This window comes from Salvia miltiorrhiza, chromosome 1, assembly GCF_028751815.1.
Source record: "Salvia miltiorrhiza cultivar Shanhuang (shh) chromosome 1, IMPLAD_Smil_shh, whole genome shotgun sequence".
In the NCBI taxonomy this organism is placed as follows: domain Eukaryota; kingdom Viridiplantae; phylum Streptophyta; class Magnoliopsida; order Lamiales; family Lamiaceae; genus Salvia; species Salvia miltiorrhiza.
This window is the reverse complement of record NC_080387.1, coordinates 6,927,924-6,948,563: the sequence shown is the minus strand read 5'-3', so window position 1 is coordinate 6,948,563 and position 20,640 is coordinate 6,927,924. Positions and strand designations below refer to the sequence as shown.

At 37.1% G+C, this 20,640-nt stretch overlaps 2 protein-coding genes and 2 long non-coding RNA genes across 13 annotated transcripts; all 4 read right to left on the bottom strand.

Moving 5' to 3' along the window:
* Positions 1-1,804: 1,804 nt before the first annotated feature.
* Positions 1,805-2,872, bottom strand: LOC131016466 (uncharacterized). The gene is made up of 2 exons (XR_009099016.1): positions 2,712-2,872; positions 1,805-2,093 (listed from the first exon to the last, which is right to left on the bottom strand). It is a non-coding gene; the product is annotated as an uncharacterized LOC131016466 (long non-coding RNA).
* Positions 2,873-6,705: 3,833 nt separating this feature from the next.
* Positions 6,706-9,691, bottom strand: LOC131016436 (uncharacterized). 10 transcript variants are annotated; one of them, XR_009099015.1, is made up of 6 exons: positions 9,271-9,687; positions 8,789-8,920; positions 8,343-8,534; positions 8,100-8,208; positions 7,111-7,133; positions 6,706-7,019 (listed from the first exon to the last, which is right to left on the bottom strand). XR_009099015.1 is itself a non-coding variant. In XM_057945131.1 (3 exons), the coding sequence occupies exons 1-3, from the start codon at positions 9,504-9,506 to the stop codon at positions 8,447-8,449; spliced, it is 456 nt and encodes a 151-aa protein (XP_057801114.1). In that variant the 5' UTR covers positions 9,507-9,682; the 3' UTR covers positions 8,215-8,446. The 10 variants fall into 10 exon arrangements, 1 of the variants encoding a protein (XP_057801114.1); XR_009099014.1 differs by having other exon boundaries at positions 8,100-8,190; positions 9,271-9,685; XR_009099013.1 differs by having other exon boundaries at positions 7,111-8,190; positions 9,271-9,691.
* A 4,248-nt stretch (positions 9,692-13,939) lies between these two features.
* Positions 13,940-17,565, bottom strand: LOC131016419 (calcium-dependent protein kinase 14-like). The gene is made up of 4 exons (XM_057945117.1): positions 16,471-17,565; positions 15,991-16,402; positions 15,177-15,276; positions 13,940-14,376 (listed from the first exon to the last, which is right to left on the bottom strand). Exons 1-4 carry the CDS (start codon positions 17,534-17,536, stop codon positions 14,257-14,259), a joined length of 1,698 nt encoding a protein of 565 aa, XP_057801100.1. The 5' UTR covers positions 17,537-17,565; the 3' UTR covers positions 13,940-14,256.
* A 1,680-nt stretch (positions 17,566-19,245) lies between these two features.
* Positions 19,246-19,866, bottom strand: LOC131016429 (uncharacterized). Its single transcript, XR_009098994.1, has 3 exons — positions 19,842-19,866; positions 19,694-19,768; positions 19,246-19,537 (listed from the first exon to the last, which is right to left on the bottom strand). It is a non-coding gene; the product is annotated as an uncharacterized LOC131016429 (long non-coding RNA).
* Between the last annotated feature and the right edge of the window lie 774 nt (positions 19,867-20,640).

Below are 20,640 nucleotides of genomic sequence, written 5' to 3'. Positions count from 1 at the left end.
TGTAAACTCATTTTCTCATTTCCAAATGGTTATTTAATGGGGGTTTCTAAGTTTCCATTGTGGTGGCGTTCCAACTTTATTCTTGCTGTAGCTTCTGGCACTTTAGCCAAAGCATTCACTCTCTTAGCTTGAGCCTACTAGCCTTGGTGTTGGGTTATACCTTAAGTTAAGTTCCATTGCTTTCCTTCCATTTCCTTTTTCTTTACCTCCATCTTGAGGTGGTGTACATATCTTGTTTGTGCATGAACTTTTTCCTTCTCCATTTGTTGTAGTGACTCAGTGGTGAGAGCCTTGTTCATTGCTTGTTCCTTCGTAATATCTCCCTGGTTCACTAGGGGAATTGAATATCTCATGACGCGATTCATTTACGAACTCCTTTACGCATTTCTCATTATTGTCCACCATGTGGACCACATATTGACAGCTGGTTGAAAACTTCATCATACTCACTACCTGCTCCAGTTCTTCGCTTGGGATTTCAAAAATCGCTTTGATTACCAAAAGACAGCTTGATACTTAGTGCATCGTTCTAATGGTTGAAAACTAACGACAAACTGAGTAATTCTAATCGCTACTATACTTATCGTAATAAAAGGATATTCTATTGTGACAACAATATAGCGCGAGTCTCTATATATTGTGATGATGCTCTACCTCAAGATCAAAAATCTTAATTGACAATCACCGAGATCTTAGTCATGTGGGCTGGCCAGACCCAACAAAACGAATCACTCAGTCAAATGGGAGCTTCGCCCCCAATCATGTCAACTTCTTATTCATGTAAGGTTCTGGTCAAATTTCTAACTTAAAACACTTACTGACAAGTACTTCATCATCAGTCATTGATACCTTGAAAGTCCATTTTATGCCGTTCTAGCAAAGCTATCACGACTAACATCATAATCATAAGCAACATAAGTTCTTATGTGAAAAACTTAATCTCACCGCTATTGAAATAGCTCAAGTGAATCCTTAGTCTTAAGGCATTGCCTCTATGTTGTAACATATCTATGTTAAACATTTCTATTTTACCAAACCTTACTTAAATCGATCAAGCGGTGCTATCACGATTAACATTCCCAAGGTATTCTCGGGTGGTACTCAAACGGTTTGTAAGAGGACCCATCATTCTAATCGTATAGGCAGCTAGCCTAAAACGACAACATAAAGCTTTCTCATTCATTCATACATACGTACTTCTGTTTCTTTTGAAACCTTAACATATATGGACATTTAAAGTCCCTTTCATGAAAACTTTGCTTGTGCCGGAAAGATTCAAGGAATCTAACTCGACCATACATACATTGATTCGTTAAGGGCTCGGGTAGTCCCAAACACGAAATAACATTCATTGAGTCGTTATGGGTTCGGGTAGTCCCAAACACGACACTTATCGTTAAGGGTTCGGGTAGTCCCTAACACGATACTTAGCTGGTTATATGGGTTGGAGACCCAGAATAACAATATGAAAGCGATTAGCAATTCATAACTTATAGCATATGGAAAGCGGTAAGCAATTCACATAGCATCATTCATTGAAAGCGCACACTTTTTCTTGGAAACATTCATAACATCTGAAATACATATATGTATATTTTTGAAACTATTATCGTACCTTGGTTGCGGCAGTGTGACGGCGAGCTGAGGGCTACTGACATTCTTAGAAGTCTAGAGATACTATTCTAGACTCTACATCAAAAAGCTTATGGTTATCAGAAACATGAAAGAAAACTCATGCTCTGATACCATTCTGTCACACCCCAATTCTTGAAGGAATAAATATAATCGAGGTGTGAAAAATTCATAGAAATAAACAAGGGAAAAACCTTGTTAAAGCCGAGTAATAAAATATTAAGTCGGGCTATGCCCCTTTGGATCACAAGTTTTGTTTCATGCTTCTGACAACCGACATTCATTAGCATAAATTTAGTAGTGAAGAGTCTAAGCTCGGTCAGGTATATCATTTGAAATTTAACATGAAGATCTTAAGCTGGGAAAACAAAAGACTGATATGAGTAATTGCTAAAGCGGAAGTCTAACATAGGAATTTAACTCTAGCCTCAGCTTCGTCCCGTCAGCACCGGCCAGCCAACCTGAAAACATTTGAAAGTAATTTTGGGCTAAGTACTAATGTACTCAGTGGGCATGCATTTTCATAAACATTTCATATTTTCTTAAAGACAGTTTATCCAATTAAACTTGACATGACTTAGAAGGTTTTAAATTGAAAGAACTTCTAAGCATGTTAAAACATTTCTTTCATTTGTGCGCACATGTCACACTCCCTTTCTGTTACTCGCTGTGATCCCGGACCTCTAGCCACCGACGGATCCATTTCTCCCATTGCACTTGCCCTGAGGACGTAACTCAGACAAGTTGAATTGACCTCGGGACGCTACCCAGGCAGGCCCTTACATTACATGCTTCGGAACACATCCAGCAAGCACCCTTATAACGCCTCTTAGTTAGTACCCGATGGAGATCAACCCACCGAGTCAGCTAACGAGTGTACACAATTCTCAAATAACGTGTTAGGCCATAAGAGAACCTCAATTGATTCGTTGTGGCGAGCCTTAAACAGAGCAGAGTGCACATAAACATTTTATTGGATAAACAGTTTGCATTTCATTGAATAAATAATTTGCATTTCATTGAAACATTTAGAGCTTAATAACTCAATCATACTTTATACATTTGGAAAGTAAGCCCACCTGGATAGGCAAAGCCTGAAGATCATAATCACATAAACTCGTCTTGGGAAAGCAGCGCTAATCCCCTTGGTTCATAAAGCCTACAAGAAATTCTATTCTTAATAGGTCTCCTTGAATCTAATCTTAAGTCATGGTGAAGTGCTTAACATTCTATGATTCACTTAGCCGGGTTTTCAAAATTTAATGAATAAATAATTGAAAATATTTCTCTTGAGTTAAGAACACCAACAATATTCTTACTCATCGTTCTTTAATAATTGGAATTATAAATAAAACCAATTACATCATAAATACTTTTATTGCTAAGTAAATGCAATTTCATGTCATGCTTAGCATATAATAAGTAATTTACTTAAAATATGCACATAATAATAATTTAATATTATTATGAAAACTAGTCTTTGAAAATAATTAATTAAACTAATTAATAGTTCAATTAATAAAACATAAGACAGCCCAATTTAATTAATTGAAAGCAGTCCAAAGTCTTTAAATAAAATAAGGGCCCAACTGAATTGAAACAAAATAAAATCGGCCCAAATAAGGAGCCCAACTCTCAACCTTTTCTCCCCTTTCTCTCCATCAGTCGCACACAACGCACACACACTCACTTCAGTCCCTTGACTGCTCGCCTCTCTCGACTGCTCCTCTCCCCTTCGACTGCTCGAACTTCACGGCCGCTGGAGCTCGCCGGAGCAAGCGGCGATAGGCTCCAGCTCCCTTCTCTCTTCTTCCTTCTCGGCGACTGCAACAACAAAAGCTGCCGCCGACCGTGACTCGGACCCCCTCCCTCAGATCTCCGGCGACGACAACAGCGATGAGCTGCCGCAGCGCCTGAACCCTAGTGACCCCAATCCAGTCGCCCTCAGCCTCCTCCCTTCTCTCCCTCCGTCCGTGGCCGAGCGACAGCAGCAGAGCCGCCGCGCCCTGGCCTCCCTCTGAGCAACCAAACCCAGACCAGTCACTCATCTCTCTACTCTCTGCTCACTCCGGCCGACAGCAGTTGATGGAGCAGACTGCCGCCGCCGTCCCGCCCTCGACAAAACCCAGCCCCGACCCGACCACCTCTCTCTCTCCAGCCGTGGCCGGGCAGCAGCGGCACCGCCGCCGTGCCCTGCCTCCCTCCGTTGAACCCTCAGCCGCCCATCTCTCTCCACCCCCCTCTCGACTCAATACGGCAAGATCGAAAGCAGGGAACAAAAATAAAGCTTCAAATTTTAAATCTTTTCCCTTTCTTCTTTACAACAGTCATGTTGAATGTAAATATATACACAATATATATGCATGTATCTTGATGAGATTATGGATGTGTGTTTGTGCTTTGCTGCTCGGCTAAGAATTGATGAAATTGGCGTGAACCGGATGAGTCAAAAATATAACCTTTCACTGGATTTGTTGCTGGATTTGTTGCTGTGTGGTGTAGATGAAATAAAATCGTGTCTGAGTTTCTTCTAGGGGTTCTGGTATCTTGGGCAGATTCTTGAATAAGAAAAAGAGAATGATGTGAAAATTAAGAACATAAATCCGATGAGAGATCAGTAGTAGGAAAACCTGGAATTGCTGCACTTGAATTCTGCTTATGACAGAGTGAGGTAAATGAGTGAAAGAAAAATGGTGAAGTAAATATCTTGCCAAAGTGTATGGCTTCGCAGAGAAGGGAAAAAGTTGATGGTAAGGCTATGGTGAAAAAGTTGATGGTAAGGCTATGATGGTAAGAGTTGTAGGGTGGCTGATGGGATGTATGCTTTTAGCTAACTTTTGGGGCTGATTGGACAAATAAAATCCCTCAGGATAAAATTGTCGAAACTGTAGAAATTCTTCAGGGTTTGCTAATTAAAAGCTCGTGAAAATGCTTGAATGCTAAATTAAATAAATATGCAACGCACGTAAATTTAATAACTAAATTTACAAAAGCTTTTTGTAAATCATTTTTGTTGGAATTAAAATAAATTCTTTTTCTTTATCCGGCGTGAATCATCTTAAATCTAAGTTCAAAATTATTCTAAACTTAGCTCGAGGAAACGGGGTATTACAGGGAGTATTATGTATGAACGAGTTTAAAAATATAAAGAGGTGTATATCAAAATAAAAGTATAATTTTTATAGACAAATCAAAATAATATTTCATCCGTCCCACTTATGTTGACACATTTACTTTGGGTACGGAGATTAAGAATAAAACGTTAAGAGTGTAAAGTGATAGAAACCTCTTATTTAATGTGTGTAAAAAGATAGGGATCATATATTATTTTTAAAAATATTAATATAAATAAGAAAAATTTAAAAAGAAAGTGTGCCAAAATAAGTGAGAGTGAAGGAGGAAAAAAATAAACCACACTTTTCTACTCCCTCCGTCCTACTGTATCTAAAACTCTTTTTATTTAAGATGTTCCATTCTAAGTGAGATTCTTTCATTTTTTGGTAAAAACTTTATCCTTTAAATACATTTTCACTTTTTCACCTATAAATAAATATACTTTTTTAAATTTTTGTGTCCAAAAAAAAGTCTCAGATGCAGTGGGGGACCAAGGGAGTATAACATAATATAATGATTTTGAATCATGGTGTAAACCATCAAATATGTTAGTTGGAAGACTTTTCTCCTATGCAAGAAAAAAGAGAATGGGAAAAGAATGAAAAGATGTGTCAGGAAACGCGTTTTCATTTAAGGACAGTCACATCGAAGGTGTGAAACAATTTATTGATCAACGTTATATTATTTTATTATATTATCTTTTTCATACTTGATTATTATACATCAATCAAAAAACAAAACTTGATTTTAACATCTTGTTCTTTGGTGGGAAGCAACGAAAACATATATACAAAAAAAATCTTGTTTTATGGTGCGCCTCACTAGACATCAAAGTTCAAACAATACTTTCCCCCTTAGAGATAATCATAAGAAATGACCGCATGAACGCTCATTTTACATTGTTTTTATTAATATTAGTGTGTAACCCGTCGAATTTCGACGGGTATCATTTGGTGTTATAATTTATATATGAAAAACGTAAAAATTATTTCTTACTAATATATTTATAAATTATGAAGATTATTCACTAAAAAAATTGTTAATATGATATAAATCTACGTTACACATCAAACTAAAATGAAAAAACAAATTAAAGAGGACTTTCATCTTTAACTTTAACATGACGTAGCGAAATGTATATTCGAAAATATTATTTGCCAATCATACCCGCGACCCGCGGATACCCGCCACCCGTCGGGTATCCGCCACACGCTACCCGTCGAATACCCGCCACCCACTATCTAAGGATATCCGTTGTGGCTTGAAAGGTAGGGGCGTTGCTGCTTCTTGACGTCGACATCCTGCAATCAATTACTCAACAAATGCAATAAACCACCCAACAAATAAATTACCACGAAACTGCAACAAATTTTAGAGAAATTTTCAACTTTTTATACACTACTATTTGCCACCCATACCCGCAACACGCGAATACCCGCCACCCGTCGGATATCCACCAACCCGCTACCGTCAAATACCCACCACCCGCTATAACAATTACAACTCAAAATTCTAAAAATTCAAGGACGTGGCGCAAGAACTCGGGGTAAGACAATTTATGGAGCCAGAAAAGCAATTCACCTTCTACAGTACCTTGGTCATAAATCTTCGTGATTCTCAATTAATAGTCATCACTTCACTCGTAATAAAGTGAACACCTTCTTCATTCCATAATACACTTATTTAAAATTTTAAAAAACTTGAGTCACCAAAATTATTACGTAATTTTGTATTAAAATGGTTATAAATATTTTTGATGTTATCAAGATTTGTTTTTGTATATACATAGAAATAATATCTCATTCTAGCATTTCTGATACATCAAAAGGAAATCATAATCATGTAAATAAAGATATAATTTTTAATTGCTATATACTTTTGGCTAGAATAACCTGTTGCCTAAATATAATTGTTAATTTATGAATCATCAAAGACGAATAAGATAATACACAACAGACAAGAAAAAAAAAACACTTGCCTTAGAATAAAATTGTTCAAAATTGCATTATTTGGTTGTTCAAATTATGGTAAAAAGTGTAGAGGTAAATTCGAAGTACATAAAGAGAAATTTGTTATCCTAAATGTGAGAAAGTAGAAAATGGTATTAGAATAATTCAGAAGTAATGGTGGGAGCAATCTATAAAACCCCAGCAAGAATATTTGAAGTAGTGGATAAAGCAACTCCTGTTATAACACATTGTACTATCTTTTCATGGGACTTATGGTCCAACGTCAGCGCCAGAGCCCCTTCGGTGAGAACCCTCACCAACACGCTGTTAATTATGCACATGTCAAAACTAAACTTGTTTATTCGATTCCTCTCAACTTTTACATAAAATGAAAAGGAGAGGTTGGAATTTATACCCAGTCGTGCTCGCTGCATCAGCCTGAAAAGAAGAAAAGCCTATTACTCTACCAACTTTCTTACATAAAAGGCATTATGTAGAAGTTTGATTTTCGCTACTTGAACTGAATCTAAACTATAAATATTCACCAGCACTAATATAGAAGACTAATCGATCTCTGGAAAAATATTAATCAGGTATAGTTCGAGAAAAAATTAATAATGAAAAAGTCATCTATAACATAAACATACATAATCAAAGCCTGGAAAAATACTAATCAGTTATAGTTCAAGAATTTTTTTTAATGAAATAGTGAATTTGAGCAGTAGCCAATTATAGTTCTAGGATCCAGAGATGAAATAATGATCTAAAGAGTTGAGGAACTCATGAACTATGGAGCTGTAGGATGAACCTAATTAGAAGTTCAATTATTATATTATAAATTATAAAACTAAAATAACATCAAAAGCAATAAATATATTAAAATTGGAAACCTAATATCCGTAGTATTTAAAAACAAACGATTTGCAAAATGTACATATATTAGGAAAAAAATCACATTCGTAGATATTAGAAATCATGATTGATGGAAATTTTAAAACATATTCCTCGAATTTTTCATCTTTCCTAATTAAAGAAATCAAGAACAAAAACATCAAGAGCAGAAATTCAAAATCAAAATAGAGAATTGAAATTCAAAAATATCAAGATGGCTGAGCAACCCAAAGTTATACATCGGAAAACACGATAATGTTCTATGTTTATGAATGTGAAACATAGTTAGAATCTAGAATAAGAATATAAACAAAAGTGACATGATAGAAAATAGTCACTGGAATAGTGAAAATAAAACAGTAACCATAAGATTAGAAAAGGGGAATGATACTTTGCAATGTGTATTTATTGAAACAATAACAATTAAAGAAATCAAGAACAAAAACAGCAAGAACCGAAATTCAAAAATCAAAGCAGAAACACGGAGAAAAAGGAAGAGATGGGAGGGGTTACCTCTAATGAAATATGCGATCGCAAACAGAAGAGCTCTGTCAAGCAAGACCACTAAGCACACGTCCATTGAGACAAATATTCCCCTCAGTTCCTGAGGTATTTAATCACGCTTAAAACAAAGCAAAATAAGAAGAAATGTACCTTGAGTTGGCTGTAAAAACACGATGCAATAAGCTAGATAAAACAATATAGAACCACAACCCCTAATTATGTCTTTTTAAGAGATGTTTAAAAGTAAATTACCTGTTTGTGTGAGACCCTCCTTTCACTTGTGAGAACCCGGGGTGGCTGCCTTGTTCGTTGTGTAGAGGAGTCTCAGAGGACGGCATAAGGACAGTGGCGAGTCTTCAGGAAGGGGAGGCAAGGTTGAACGACGGCCCTCGCCGAGTTTTGGAGCACATCGGCAGTTTGCGGGACCTGAGCCGATGGCAACTGCTGTAAAACTCAATGCGGCAATAAAATTTCACATTAAAACTAATGAATTTATAGCTAAAATGTAGGTTATAAAGTTTCCATTGTTAAGCCTAAACCCTAAGAATTTGCTAAATTATTAATCGACTATAGGTAAATCTTTCCATATTTTTATGGCAGATATCAGAATTCGGGGTTGAAAATAAATTAGAATAATAATTAAATAAACATGCTGACGGAATTCGGCTCATAAGGGATCTGTTACTTGGAGAGTTTACCTGTTTGTGTGAGACTCTCCTTTTACTTGTGACAGCCCGGGGTGACTGCCTTGTTCGTCGAGGCAGAGGAGTCTCCGACTACAGCACAGGGACAGTGGCGAGTCTTCATGAAGGGGAGGCAAGGTTGAACGACTGCGAATTAAAGCAATCACATAGAATTAATTAATTAACAAAATCTAAACCAAAACATGGAATTAAAGAAATCACACAGAGTTAATTAACAAAATCTAAACCAAAAATCTGGAAAAAATATAAATAAAAAGGTGAATCGCAGACAAACAGCCATAGAAGAAGAAGAAGCTTACCGCCGCGGCGAATTGTAAAAACACGATTGTGGCGTTAATAATTCAAGGTAATGAATTTATAGATAAAAATCTAGGGTTTAAGTTTCCTTTGTTAAAATTCTTTCCAAAAAAAATTCTTTCTAAACAAAAGATCAAAACTTTGCAAAACGATGGGTTTTTTCCTAATATAATTCTTACCATGTATTGCGTGAAAGAGAGGGAAGAGCCGACGATTTTGCCGACCCCAAGGAAAGCGGTGGACTGTTGTTTCTGCGCGTGTCAGTTGAGGGAGTGGAGGTGACTGGCGTCGCCGGCGGAAGAGGGAAGCGTCGGAGAAGGTGGAAGGGGCAGATCGCCGAGAGGAGGCAAATGGAGGTGCCATCGGAGTGAAAGGGGTAAATCTCATCGCGGCCATATCCGGTGGGTCGAATCATCGGGAGGTCAGATCGCCGTGGGGGAGAGAGGGAAATGGAGGTGGTATCGGAGAAGGTGGAAGGGAGCTGCGGCGCCGATGGGGGTGGTCGGCGAGGAGAAGGGAAGAGAAGAGAAATTGAAGCACACCGGTGGCGGTGGATGATGAAATGATTTTTCAATTAGATGTGATGTATACTAATTAAATCAATATAGAATACGTAATTAAATCATTTATACAAAATAATAATTGATGTGGAATTACATTGCCACTTCAGCAATAGAGAATTGAGTTAGAGGCTCTAGAATTGCAGGGATTTTGAATGGTGAATTCTTAGATATGCCACGTAGGACCCCGGATTAAGAGGAGCGCAGGAATCCTTAATCGTATTATATATTGATTTTAATACTTAAAGTGTTAGGATTATGCCTAATTATAATGTTATTTAATTTGAATTTTATATTCTTTTATGATATTACGATTGAATATAATTTTGGCTATTTTGATACAGGTTTGAGTATTTTGAAAGCTCAATATAAATAATGAAGATTCAAAGATCGAGTTTCAAGTGTTCGGAGTGCAAGAATCGAGGAAACGAACTCGAAAAGCTCAAAAAATCGGATAATGGGATGGAACAGCGAGGGGTGGCGGCGACATTGGCGACCGCCGAGTTGGTCACCGCTGATAGAAGGGAATTCATGTTCGAGGCGGTGTTATAGGCGGCGCTCGCTGGGAGGATCGCCAGAAATTCGACGTGTGCGGCAAGGGGTCCGACGACCGATGGCCGAAGAAGAAATATTGAATTGAGGACGGCGATCGCCTTCCTGATCGCCACGTGTCCGGATTTTATTTTATTTTATGTGTTTTTCTGTATTTTTATGGGTTTTTAGACTGAGTTTTACTTTGAGACTATAAATATGTCTCATAATTGACCTAGTAGGGGTTTCAGATTCTTATTTTGAGTTTCATAGCTTTAGAACTTCATTGTTTTCAAAGTTTTAGAACTTGGATTGGATTTCTGCAGGATTGAAGATTTAAGCTGTCTATTTGGTTTATTTATGGGTTTTATTTAATTCAGTTTTTACTATTGCTTTCTTTTCAATTATGTTTATGCTTTCGTTTATGATACGATCTTTGCCAGCAGTGACGTAGCTAGGGCGGGTCCAGTGGGGGCACTGGGCCCCATTGTAATTTTTGAAAAAAATAGTATATATATATGCAATGTATTTTTATATTTATTATTTCAATGAAAATTTATTTTAATTTTCTTAACAACAAAATTCTCACTACGCACCTTTATTGTTAGTTCACATTTTCTTGATTTAAATTTTTTTGTAGGATAATTTTTTGTAATGGACTCATAAAAAAATAAAATTTGAATTTAAAAGTAGAATTTTTTACAAACATACATGTACGTAATTTATTTTTTATGTTGAATTTTTTATGATTTTTTTAGGTCATAGCTTGTTTCTTTTAGCTTTTTCACACATTCAATTTTATTATGTGATTTATGATTAATTGTTCTTAATTTGGGGGTTTGCATGTGCTTATTTTGAGCTAAATATCCTGGAAATTGATGCATTTATGGGTTTGTTTTATGCTTTGCAGGAGATTCTGATTTTATAGATGGAAGTGTGTTATTTTGGAGATTTTGGAGTAGAATGGCGTATTTTGGCGCAAACCAGAGCAAAGCTGAAAAGCCCGCGCCAGAGCAGAGCTGAAATAGAGTGCCAGAGCAGAGCTCACCATTTCCAGATCTGAACATTCCACAGCTCGCTAAATCTCCAGAGCTGACCAATCTTGCCAGAGCTGACTTCCATAGTCAGAGCTAACCATCTCTAGAGCTGAACTTCACTATCTGAGCTGAATTCTCCAGAGCAGAACAAACTTGTCAGAGCAGAGCAAAAACGTGACAGAGCTGACTTTTCTCCAGAGTCAACATATTTCACCAGAGCTGACTTTTACGCGCCAGAGTAAACAAAATTCCAGAGCTGAACTATCCAGAGCTGACTTCCAGCTCTGACTTACGCGCCAGAGTTAGCACAATTCCAGAGCTGGCGATTTCTCGCCAGAGCTACCGTTACTTGCAGAGCACGCTGCCAGCTGGACATTCCTTTGAATTCACGATGCTTATCTTTAAGAGTCCAGTTTTGCAAGGCCGATTTTGATGGTAATTAGGGTTGGAATGAAGTCTATAAATAGGGTCTTAATATTCATTGTAATAATCAATCTTTGCCCTAATCTTTGTTCCGTCTTTTGAGAGTCATTCTTATGCTAGGCAGCCAAAGACTTAGGTTTTTCAAGCTTTCTTAGTTTTTCAAGTTTTAGTTACTTTTTGTTCTAGTTTACTTTCAAGTTTAGTTTTGCTTTAGTTTCCGTTTAGAGTTGTAATTGAGTGACAGTGGTTGCATCTTCGAGACGTTTTATGGTATTCCGTATTTATTTTAATTTACTTGCTTTGTTACGTTTATGCTTTACTTTCAATTATGCTATTCAATTCTGCAATTTAAATTATGCTTTGCTTTAAATTCTGCAATTTCGTTATGTTTATGCTTTCCTTTAAATTATGCAATTTAGTTTATGTGCATTAGATTAGGAGCTTTTATTTACAAGTCTTTAAATTCTTAGTTTTAGTAGCGTTTAAATTCTTAGTTGCCTTTACTTTAATCGCGTTTAATCTTGCCTAGGGTTTAATGGTTTCTTTATGCATGAGTTTTTACGTTTTGTTCTTTTTCGCCTAGATAATTCTTAAGTTTAAGTTTCTTGTTAAGTTTTAATTCCCAAGCTTTAGTTAATTTTACTTTACAAGTTTTAGTTTAATAATCTAAGTTTACTTCTTTCTTGTGACATAATTAAAAGCCCTTAAAGATCTTCCTTGAGAGACGACATTGGGTTAACTTACCACTGCTAGAGTGTCATTGTCTTATTTCAAGTCAATCTTGAGGTGTTTCTAGTTGAGTCATTATGTGAATTATTAAAATATTAGTTATTAAATAATATAATTTAACTAGATATTTCTAACTTATGTTAATTGTTAGCTCAGACCATGTACATATACATGCAAGTGAATTATATTTCACTTATTTTTGTTAGATATTTTTTAATTGTAATAACTTATTGGTGAATATTTTTTTATATGGATATTAATACATGTTGGGTGAATGGATTAAGTTATTACTAGATATTTATAATTTTAAACATGTAAGTCATTAGGAAGTGTGATAGTCATATATAAATACTTACCAAGAAATAGTATAATTTTACATGTATACCTTTAATTATATTTTTTACTTTAAGGTAAAGTATAGAAGAAAAGACACGAGTATAGTTGAAAATTTAGCATAATGTCACTCTAAAATTTAACAATATGATATTTAAAAAGAGACAAGAAAAACTCTGTAATATAATACTTATTTAAAAATGAAGATAGAAAACTAAAATTATTATAAATTGGCCCCCATTGGGATGAAATCCTGGCTACGTCACTGCTTGCCAGAGCGTTTAAACGAACACGTTAGCGGAAGACTTGAGAACGAACAATAGATAATTAAAGATCTCAAAACCTCTTAATCTAACCCACGAAATGATATAGGCGATGAAATCCCTATACCCCAACATGAAGTTGACGCAGCAACTCGGGGACGATGAATGACACCCGACGAGGGTTGGTTGACTCGCCGTTACGCCGATAGATGAATTCGTCTTGGAATTTCAAGAGAAATTCAAAAACTCTCAAGAGAGAATAAAACTCACAGTTTTGATAAATAATAATGTTCAAATTCGGCCAACACATAAAAGCCATATATATAGGCAAAAACTAAACCTAGTCTAATAAGGAAACAACTTAAAACAAAACCCTAAGCAGCCAAACAAGGCCCTTATTCCCTAATTTTCGAAAATAACCCAATAAGCTAAACTATTGGGCTATAAAATAACAAGGCTGAAAATAAAATAAATAAAGTCTTCCAACTTCGGCCCAAATACATATAATCAAACGTGGGCTATCCAACGCGCCAACCCCACCATCTCCAATTAGCTTCTTCATCAATTATTGCACTAACGACGAACCTTGGGCTGCATCATTCCTCTCATCTTGAAGAGGATTTGTCCTCAAATCCAAGTCGTCACCTACATCAAAAGAAAACCTTTCCTTGCGCGTATGCAACCATACCCAAGCATCAGGTTCAAACACCACTTTGACGAAGTAACTAGGACTCAAACTCTTCCTCACGTGCACCTTGGCCTAGAAATGACAAGGTAATATCTAGTTTTAACCCTTTTTTATAATATCGATTTTTATTATTGTGAATTTTTCTTTATTTTTTTAATATCTAGTTTTAATATATTTAATTAAAATTATATTTTTATTATATTTATAATTTTTTATATAATAATTAAATTATTATCAATTATATATGTATAAAAAAATATAAGACGATTTTTCGTGCATGGCACGAGAGCAAATACTAGTATTAATCAAATGATACTGACCACATCGCATGGTGATGTGTAGTGATCTCTCTACCCTTGTTTCCGAGTTCACTCAGTCATTGGAAGGAACAGCAGAAGACTCGACCTTTTTAGATACATCATTAATTATACATGGTATATAGAAAATCCTACACTTCTAAATATATTTGTACATAAACCCTATCATATTAGTATCTCTTGGATCTCCAGAGAATTAAGTTCGCCTTCCCTCCATGAAGAATTGTGGGTGGTTAATATATTTGTATATTTATTTTTTTAAATATACAAATAAAGATCATATATTAGTCTTTGGGGGACTCTGTAGTAAACACACCACTTCTTCTTTTCTTGGTATTTGCTGCCATGTCTGGATTACCTTTCTTCATCATTGCTACAAATTCATCGTAGTTGATCCGACCATCCTGCACATTTGTTAATACTGACCAGTGAGCTTGTTTTTATTGTTGTATAATAAATAACTACTATGAAACTATCACTCTGCATTCATAACATGTAATTCGTCCTTTATGTCTAAATACATGAACTTTAATCTGATTGTAATTTGCTTATAAATTAAAAGTTTTGCCTTCAAATACACCAATATTATTTCATTATGTTAAATGTTTATACGATAATCAATTTATATCATTATGATAAATTGAAGTGACAAATTAATGTCATCGTGGTCAGTTGATGTGACATAAACAATGCCAACTACGTCGTATAGACTTCCAATTCAACAATAATTTGGGGTAATGATAACCGCAGAACAAATGAAAGTTTTTGTATTTAAAGACAGAAATTTTGGTTCATGTGCAAAACCAGAATTGAGTAAAAGTTTATATATATGTAAGTGCAATTTTCTCTATTATTACAAAACCTATCACAGAAGAGCATTTTTGTAAATTTTGATATGGGTTTAATTATACCCCTCTCAAATATTTAATTCAACTTATTATTATAAAAGTGTGTAATCTTACGAATTTTGATTCTACCTAAAATACTACTAGCTATTTCAATTTTTTATTACAAGTCTAGTAATTTGATATTTATATGTTTTATATACTTCATATACAATAAGAATTTTATTATAACTAATTAAAATTCTGGAAAAGAATTAGTATTTTTTATTTCATATATTATTATTCTAATTAAGTTTGACCATCCTTTGTAGAATAATATGCTTATAGAGATGGAGGTTGACTAAATTAGGAATTCTTACATTATCAGCATCAACTTCGGAGACGATTTCCTTAATGTCCTTGTCACTACCCATGCCAAATTCTTTGAGAGCTTGCTCTAGTTCTTCAATTGTAATGTACCTGATTATGAGAACAAAACTAAACAATAAGTCGCAACTTTCAAAAATTAGTTTACTAACTAGATAACTATAAAATATATCACCAAGTTATAACCTTTTTTGTAATTTTTTCATTTCAACCCCACTTTTAAACATCTACAAATAAATTCCTTTTAACATTTGCAATTGGGACTTCTCCAAATTTTTTGAACTTGAGTAACATACTCCCTCCGTCCCGGCCAAGACGCTACATTTCCTTTTCGGCACGGGATTTAAGGAGTTGTAGATTATTATTTTAAGTGTGTAGTATAAAAGTGATAAAGTAGGAGAGAGAATGTAATAAAGTGATAAAGTAAGAGAGAGAATGTAATAAGGGATTAATTAATTAGTGCTAATTATATACTTAAAATCCCTTATTTTTTCCATTTATGGAAATGTTGCATCTTCGTTGGGACGGCCCAAAAAGGAATATGTAGCATCTTGGCCGGGACGGAGGAAGTATTAATTAAGATGAAGAGCACATTTTGAACATTTATCAACAAGCTTTTCCTAAGTTTTTAAGGAGTTCAAGTTCGAACATCATGTATACAAATATCTAAGAAGCAGAACTTGGGCTCAAGCTTAAATTCGATATTATCAAGTATCACACGAGTCGAGTTCAACCGAGCTCGAGCTCTTTCGATCAACAAGAGAAAGTCGAATAAAGTATATATGCATGAGTAGATCGAAACGTTACCCGCTATTGTCTTTGTCGAAGTACTGGAAGGCGGTGTAAAGATGCTCTTCTCTATCCATTCTGTTCATGTGCATTGTTGCAGTGATGAATTCCTCATAGTCAATGGTGCCATTGCCATCGGCATCAGCAGCTTCCATCAACTGTTGGACTTCATATTCGGTTAACTTTGTCCCAGATTTGGAGAGCCCTTGCTTGAGCTCTTCCAACGTTATTGTTCCGCTGTTGTCTGTATCCATCCCCTTGAACAGTTCTTTGAGCCCCATGATTTCTTCTTCCGACAGGCACCCCGCGATCACCCGTAGTGCTACTTTCTTGAACTTATTCATTGCTCTGAATTGTTTCAGCCTGCTCAGAACCGCGTTGTCCAGTGGTGTATCCGGTGCTTCTCCGTCCTCCTTAATCCAAGGATGATCTGCCAACATTGCTATCAGTATTAGTATTAGTTAATTTACATAAAATGAAAGCTATATGGAATCATACTCAGCACTTGGGCTGCTGTGAGCCTCTGGTTGGGGTCTGAAGCCAGCATCTTCCTGACTAGCTCCTTGGCTCCATTTGAAATGGAGGGCCATGGCTCCGAACTGAAATCGATATGCCCTCGTAGAATGGCGTTGAATATGCCCGTCTCCGATTCTGCCCAAAACGGAGGAACCCCAGAGAGAAGAATGTAGAGCATCACCCCTATACTCCAAATATCTGCTTCTGCTCCGTATTTTCTCTTCAACACCTCCGGTGCTATGTAATACGCGCTTCCCACTATGTCCTTGAATTCTTCCCCTTCCTTGAAGAAGACGGAGAGGCCGAAATCGGTGGCCTTGAGCGGCGAGTCCTCTTCCTTATTCAAGAGCAAGAAGTTCTCCGGTTTGAGATCCCTGTGGATGACCCCCATGGTGTGGCAGGTGTGCACGATCTGCACGATGGTCCTCATGAGGGAGGCGGCGGCGCGCTCGGTGTAGTGTCCCTTGGCGATGATGCGGTCGAAGAGCTCGCCGCCGGCGCAGAGCTCCATGACGAGGTAGACGGAGTGCTTGTCCTCGTAGGCGCCCTTCAAATCCACGATGTTGGGCTGCCCCGTGAGATGGTACATGATCTGCACCTCCCGCCGCACATCCTCCACGTCCTCTTTGTTGGCCAGCTTCCGCTTGGCGATGGTCTTGCACGCGAACTGCTCCCCCGTCTGCTTGTGCGTGCACAGGTGGGTCACGCCGAACTGCCCTCGCCCAAGCTCCTTCCCGACCTCGTAGAGCTCGTTGATGTCCTCCATCGGCCGCCCCAGGACCGACCCCATTTCGGCGGGGGGCTTTGAGGGGGGCTTCGGGGAGCCCGGTGGAGGAGGGGTCATGGGGCTGGGCTCCGCCTCCGCCTCCGCCTCCGCCTCCTCCTTCTCCTTCTCCGCCTCCTCCTTCTCGTTGGGGTCCGGCGGGGTTTCTTCGCCCTGGGAGCAGCAGTTACCCATGTTTGGTGGTGCCCTGGGGAAGAGGGCAGGGAGGAAATTTGGGAGGAGGTTTTTTCTTGAGGTGGTTGTCTGGAGAGGAGAGAGAACCATGCATGGACGCAAAGTAATGAGGAGAGAGAGAGAGAGAAAGAGGTGTCATTGGAAGTCACTGCATTGGAGAGATTTTAGGAGGGAAGACAGGGAGATGGAACAAAATTATACATTTCTCTATATCCACACTCACTCACATCGGATCTTTGCCTCATTTTTTCGGTTGTCATTTTCAATTTCTTTTTCTCTTTTTTTTTTTTTTAAATAGTTTTAGTCAAAATATTTTTCTTTCAATTTTAATTTAGGATTACTATTAATAAATAGCCTGAACTTTGACTTAATATTTACTTTGTGTAACTTTAATTTTTATAAATTGAGAGACAACGTCCTAATGTAACGAAAAGCCTATATATTGACTAAAGTCTGGACAACATCCTAATGTAACTTGAATTTTTATAAATTTCTAACCACCTAACTAACCAGTTCGGATCCTCTGTACCCATTCTCTGTCCCACTCTCTGTCCCATAGTTAATACTACGCCGTTTAGATTTAGGTTATTTACTCCCTTTAATCTCCTAAAATATGTGCGGTATCAGCTCGGCTCTTCAAGCCGTAACATCTTCCTCACTAATCTTTTATCTTCACCAACTTCCATACTCCAATCGGAGAAGAGGTGGCTGATGGTGGAGCACCGCCTGCACCTACCGGAATATGCTGTGAGAAGGCGGCCCAAACGGACGACTGACCATCGATCTCGATGGCCCGTTCGGTGGCGGCGATTTGCGGCGACTTCCAAAGAGAGAAAGAGGCGGTGGCGGATGGTGGAGCACCGCCTGCACCTACCGGAAATGCTGTGAGAAGGCAGCCCAAACGGATGGCCCGTTTGGTGGCGGCGATTTGCGGCGACTTCAAAGAGAGAAAGAGGCGGTATTTGAACGCCGATTTCAGAGAGAATGCGAACGGAATCCAGGATTTAGCGGCAGTGATTCGATGAGAATCGATCAAAGACGGTGAATCTGTATGGCATGTAGCGGAGACATTCTTCCCTTCCCTTCCCTTGACATTCTTGATTTTGTAACTATCAAGGAGTGATTCATTTATTAAGAAATTAGTGTACTTAATACGAATTCTATCTTTTCCATCTTCATAACTTAAATTGTTTTGGAATAGTTGAATGGCTTGTTGCAATATTGACTACAGCAGATTTCTTATTGTTGCATAACTACAGCAGATATATTGCTGTCCCAACAGAGCATTTGGGTATAGCTCGTCTCAGATTGCTGTCCCAGCAGAGTATTTGGGTATAGCTCGTCTCCTTCACTTACCCAAAAGCTTTTGGGTATAGCTCAAGTACTATGGCTATGAGTTGGTACGCTAGTTCATATGAGTTGTTTACTTATGGTGTGGGTGTGAAGTTCAGTACGTGGCCTGGCTATGAGTTGGTAATGTTGCAGCAATGGTGTTAGTTCTTTAATGATAGTGTTAGTTTTTCAATACTTTTGCATTTGTTCTTCATGCGATTCACAAGTCTTAAATGGGAAAAAAAACATTAAATTTCATAACATTACTACTGTCATAATAATAATAACAATACACAAATCTTGATCACATTTCAAATTAATAATAATAATAATAATAATACAGAAACCTTGATCCAATTTCAACTAATATGAGAAGCAACACATACGTAGAATAATGTATCCAATTCCTCAAGCAGCATAATACAGATCACAATTCAGAATCAGAATTCAGAATCCAACTTATAGGAAAAATAATTTTGTAAGAATTAGGAAACAAGGCGTATGAGTGTTGAAGTGGACCAAAACCAACATGACAGTAAGAATATTGGGATTCGATGCAATGTAGTCTAATCTGGACAAAAATCTAGACAACAACGCAACATAAAAATCTGGACAACAAATTCATCAAAGTAGCAGAATCCAACATCAGCAACCATCCAATATGCCATCCACCATTTCAGCAACAACTCATTTATTTTCATTAATGATTTGCTGCGAGTCATCTATTTGCAAAGGGTTAGAGTTCTGCGATTGTTGTGCCTAAAACAACAATAACAATAAAGTGAGTAACACAAAAAATACTTAGCATTCTAGGTACATGAAATATCAATTAGAGTCCTAAAAAATAATATCTTTCAATGAAAAACAAGCAAATGTCACAAATCGATAATCAATGGGGCTGTAAAAAAATATTACCAAAAGTAAACTAGTCATGCTCATTGATAATGGGAATCCACCAAAATTTTGATGACTTGAACTTGCAGAAAATTCCTGCTATCATTAAATAAAATATATTAATTAAAAGAATAATAAGAAGACTTTAACTCAAAATATTAGCACAAACCTGAATCTCGTTGACCCTTTCTGTAACACCCCGTACCTTTCCTTATGTTAGAAGATAGTGTTTTAACACTACTAAGAGTACTGAGATGTCGAGATGCGAGATTATAGAGTTATGAGATGGAGACGTTGATTAATTTTGAGATAAGATGAGATGAAAGACGAGAGATAGAGTTGAGGTAGTGATTTAGAATCACTATAAAAAGGATTAAGCTAGAATGACAATTAGATTAATGACGAGTGATGGTCCGTTTTAACGTGACAATTTTGTGAGTAAATTGTTTGACGTTATGTGATTTATATGTTATGTGCGCACTTATGTTATTTGAGTCAGTATGATTTTCGAAAACTTAGCATATGTGTTGATTTTGCCGTCGCACACTCCTACACTCACAAACAATATTTTAATCCTTTCTCACATGTGGCTAATTAGCCGGATGAGACCTGCTGATTAAGGGGGAGACAAAGCACTATTCAAGCATTTAATGCTACTTATCCAATGGAATAAGAATCTTGCTAAAACCGAAGAGTCCATCTCTCTTTCGGTCATTCTCATCATTTTCGGCCTTCACCGCCTTCTCTCTCCCTCACGATATTTCTTCTCTCCTCCATTGGAGACTAAGCTCGAAGCTTCACCAATCACAACTGAGACAGAATACTCCGATAAATCTAGCCTTAAACACTTTCCACGCTTGTTTCAAGAAGATTTGTTGATTTCTAACCGGAAGAATCGAGAAAAGACGCCTTTTTCTTGAAACTCTTTGAGTAAGTGTTCTACTTTTTGGAGTCTAGACTTGTTGTGA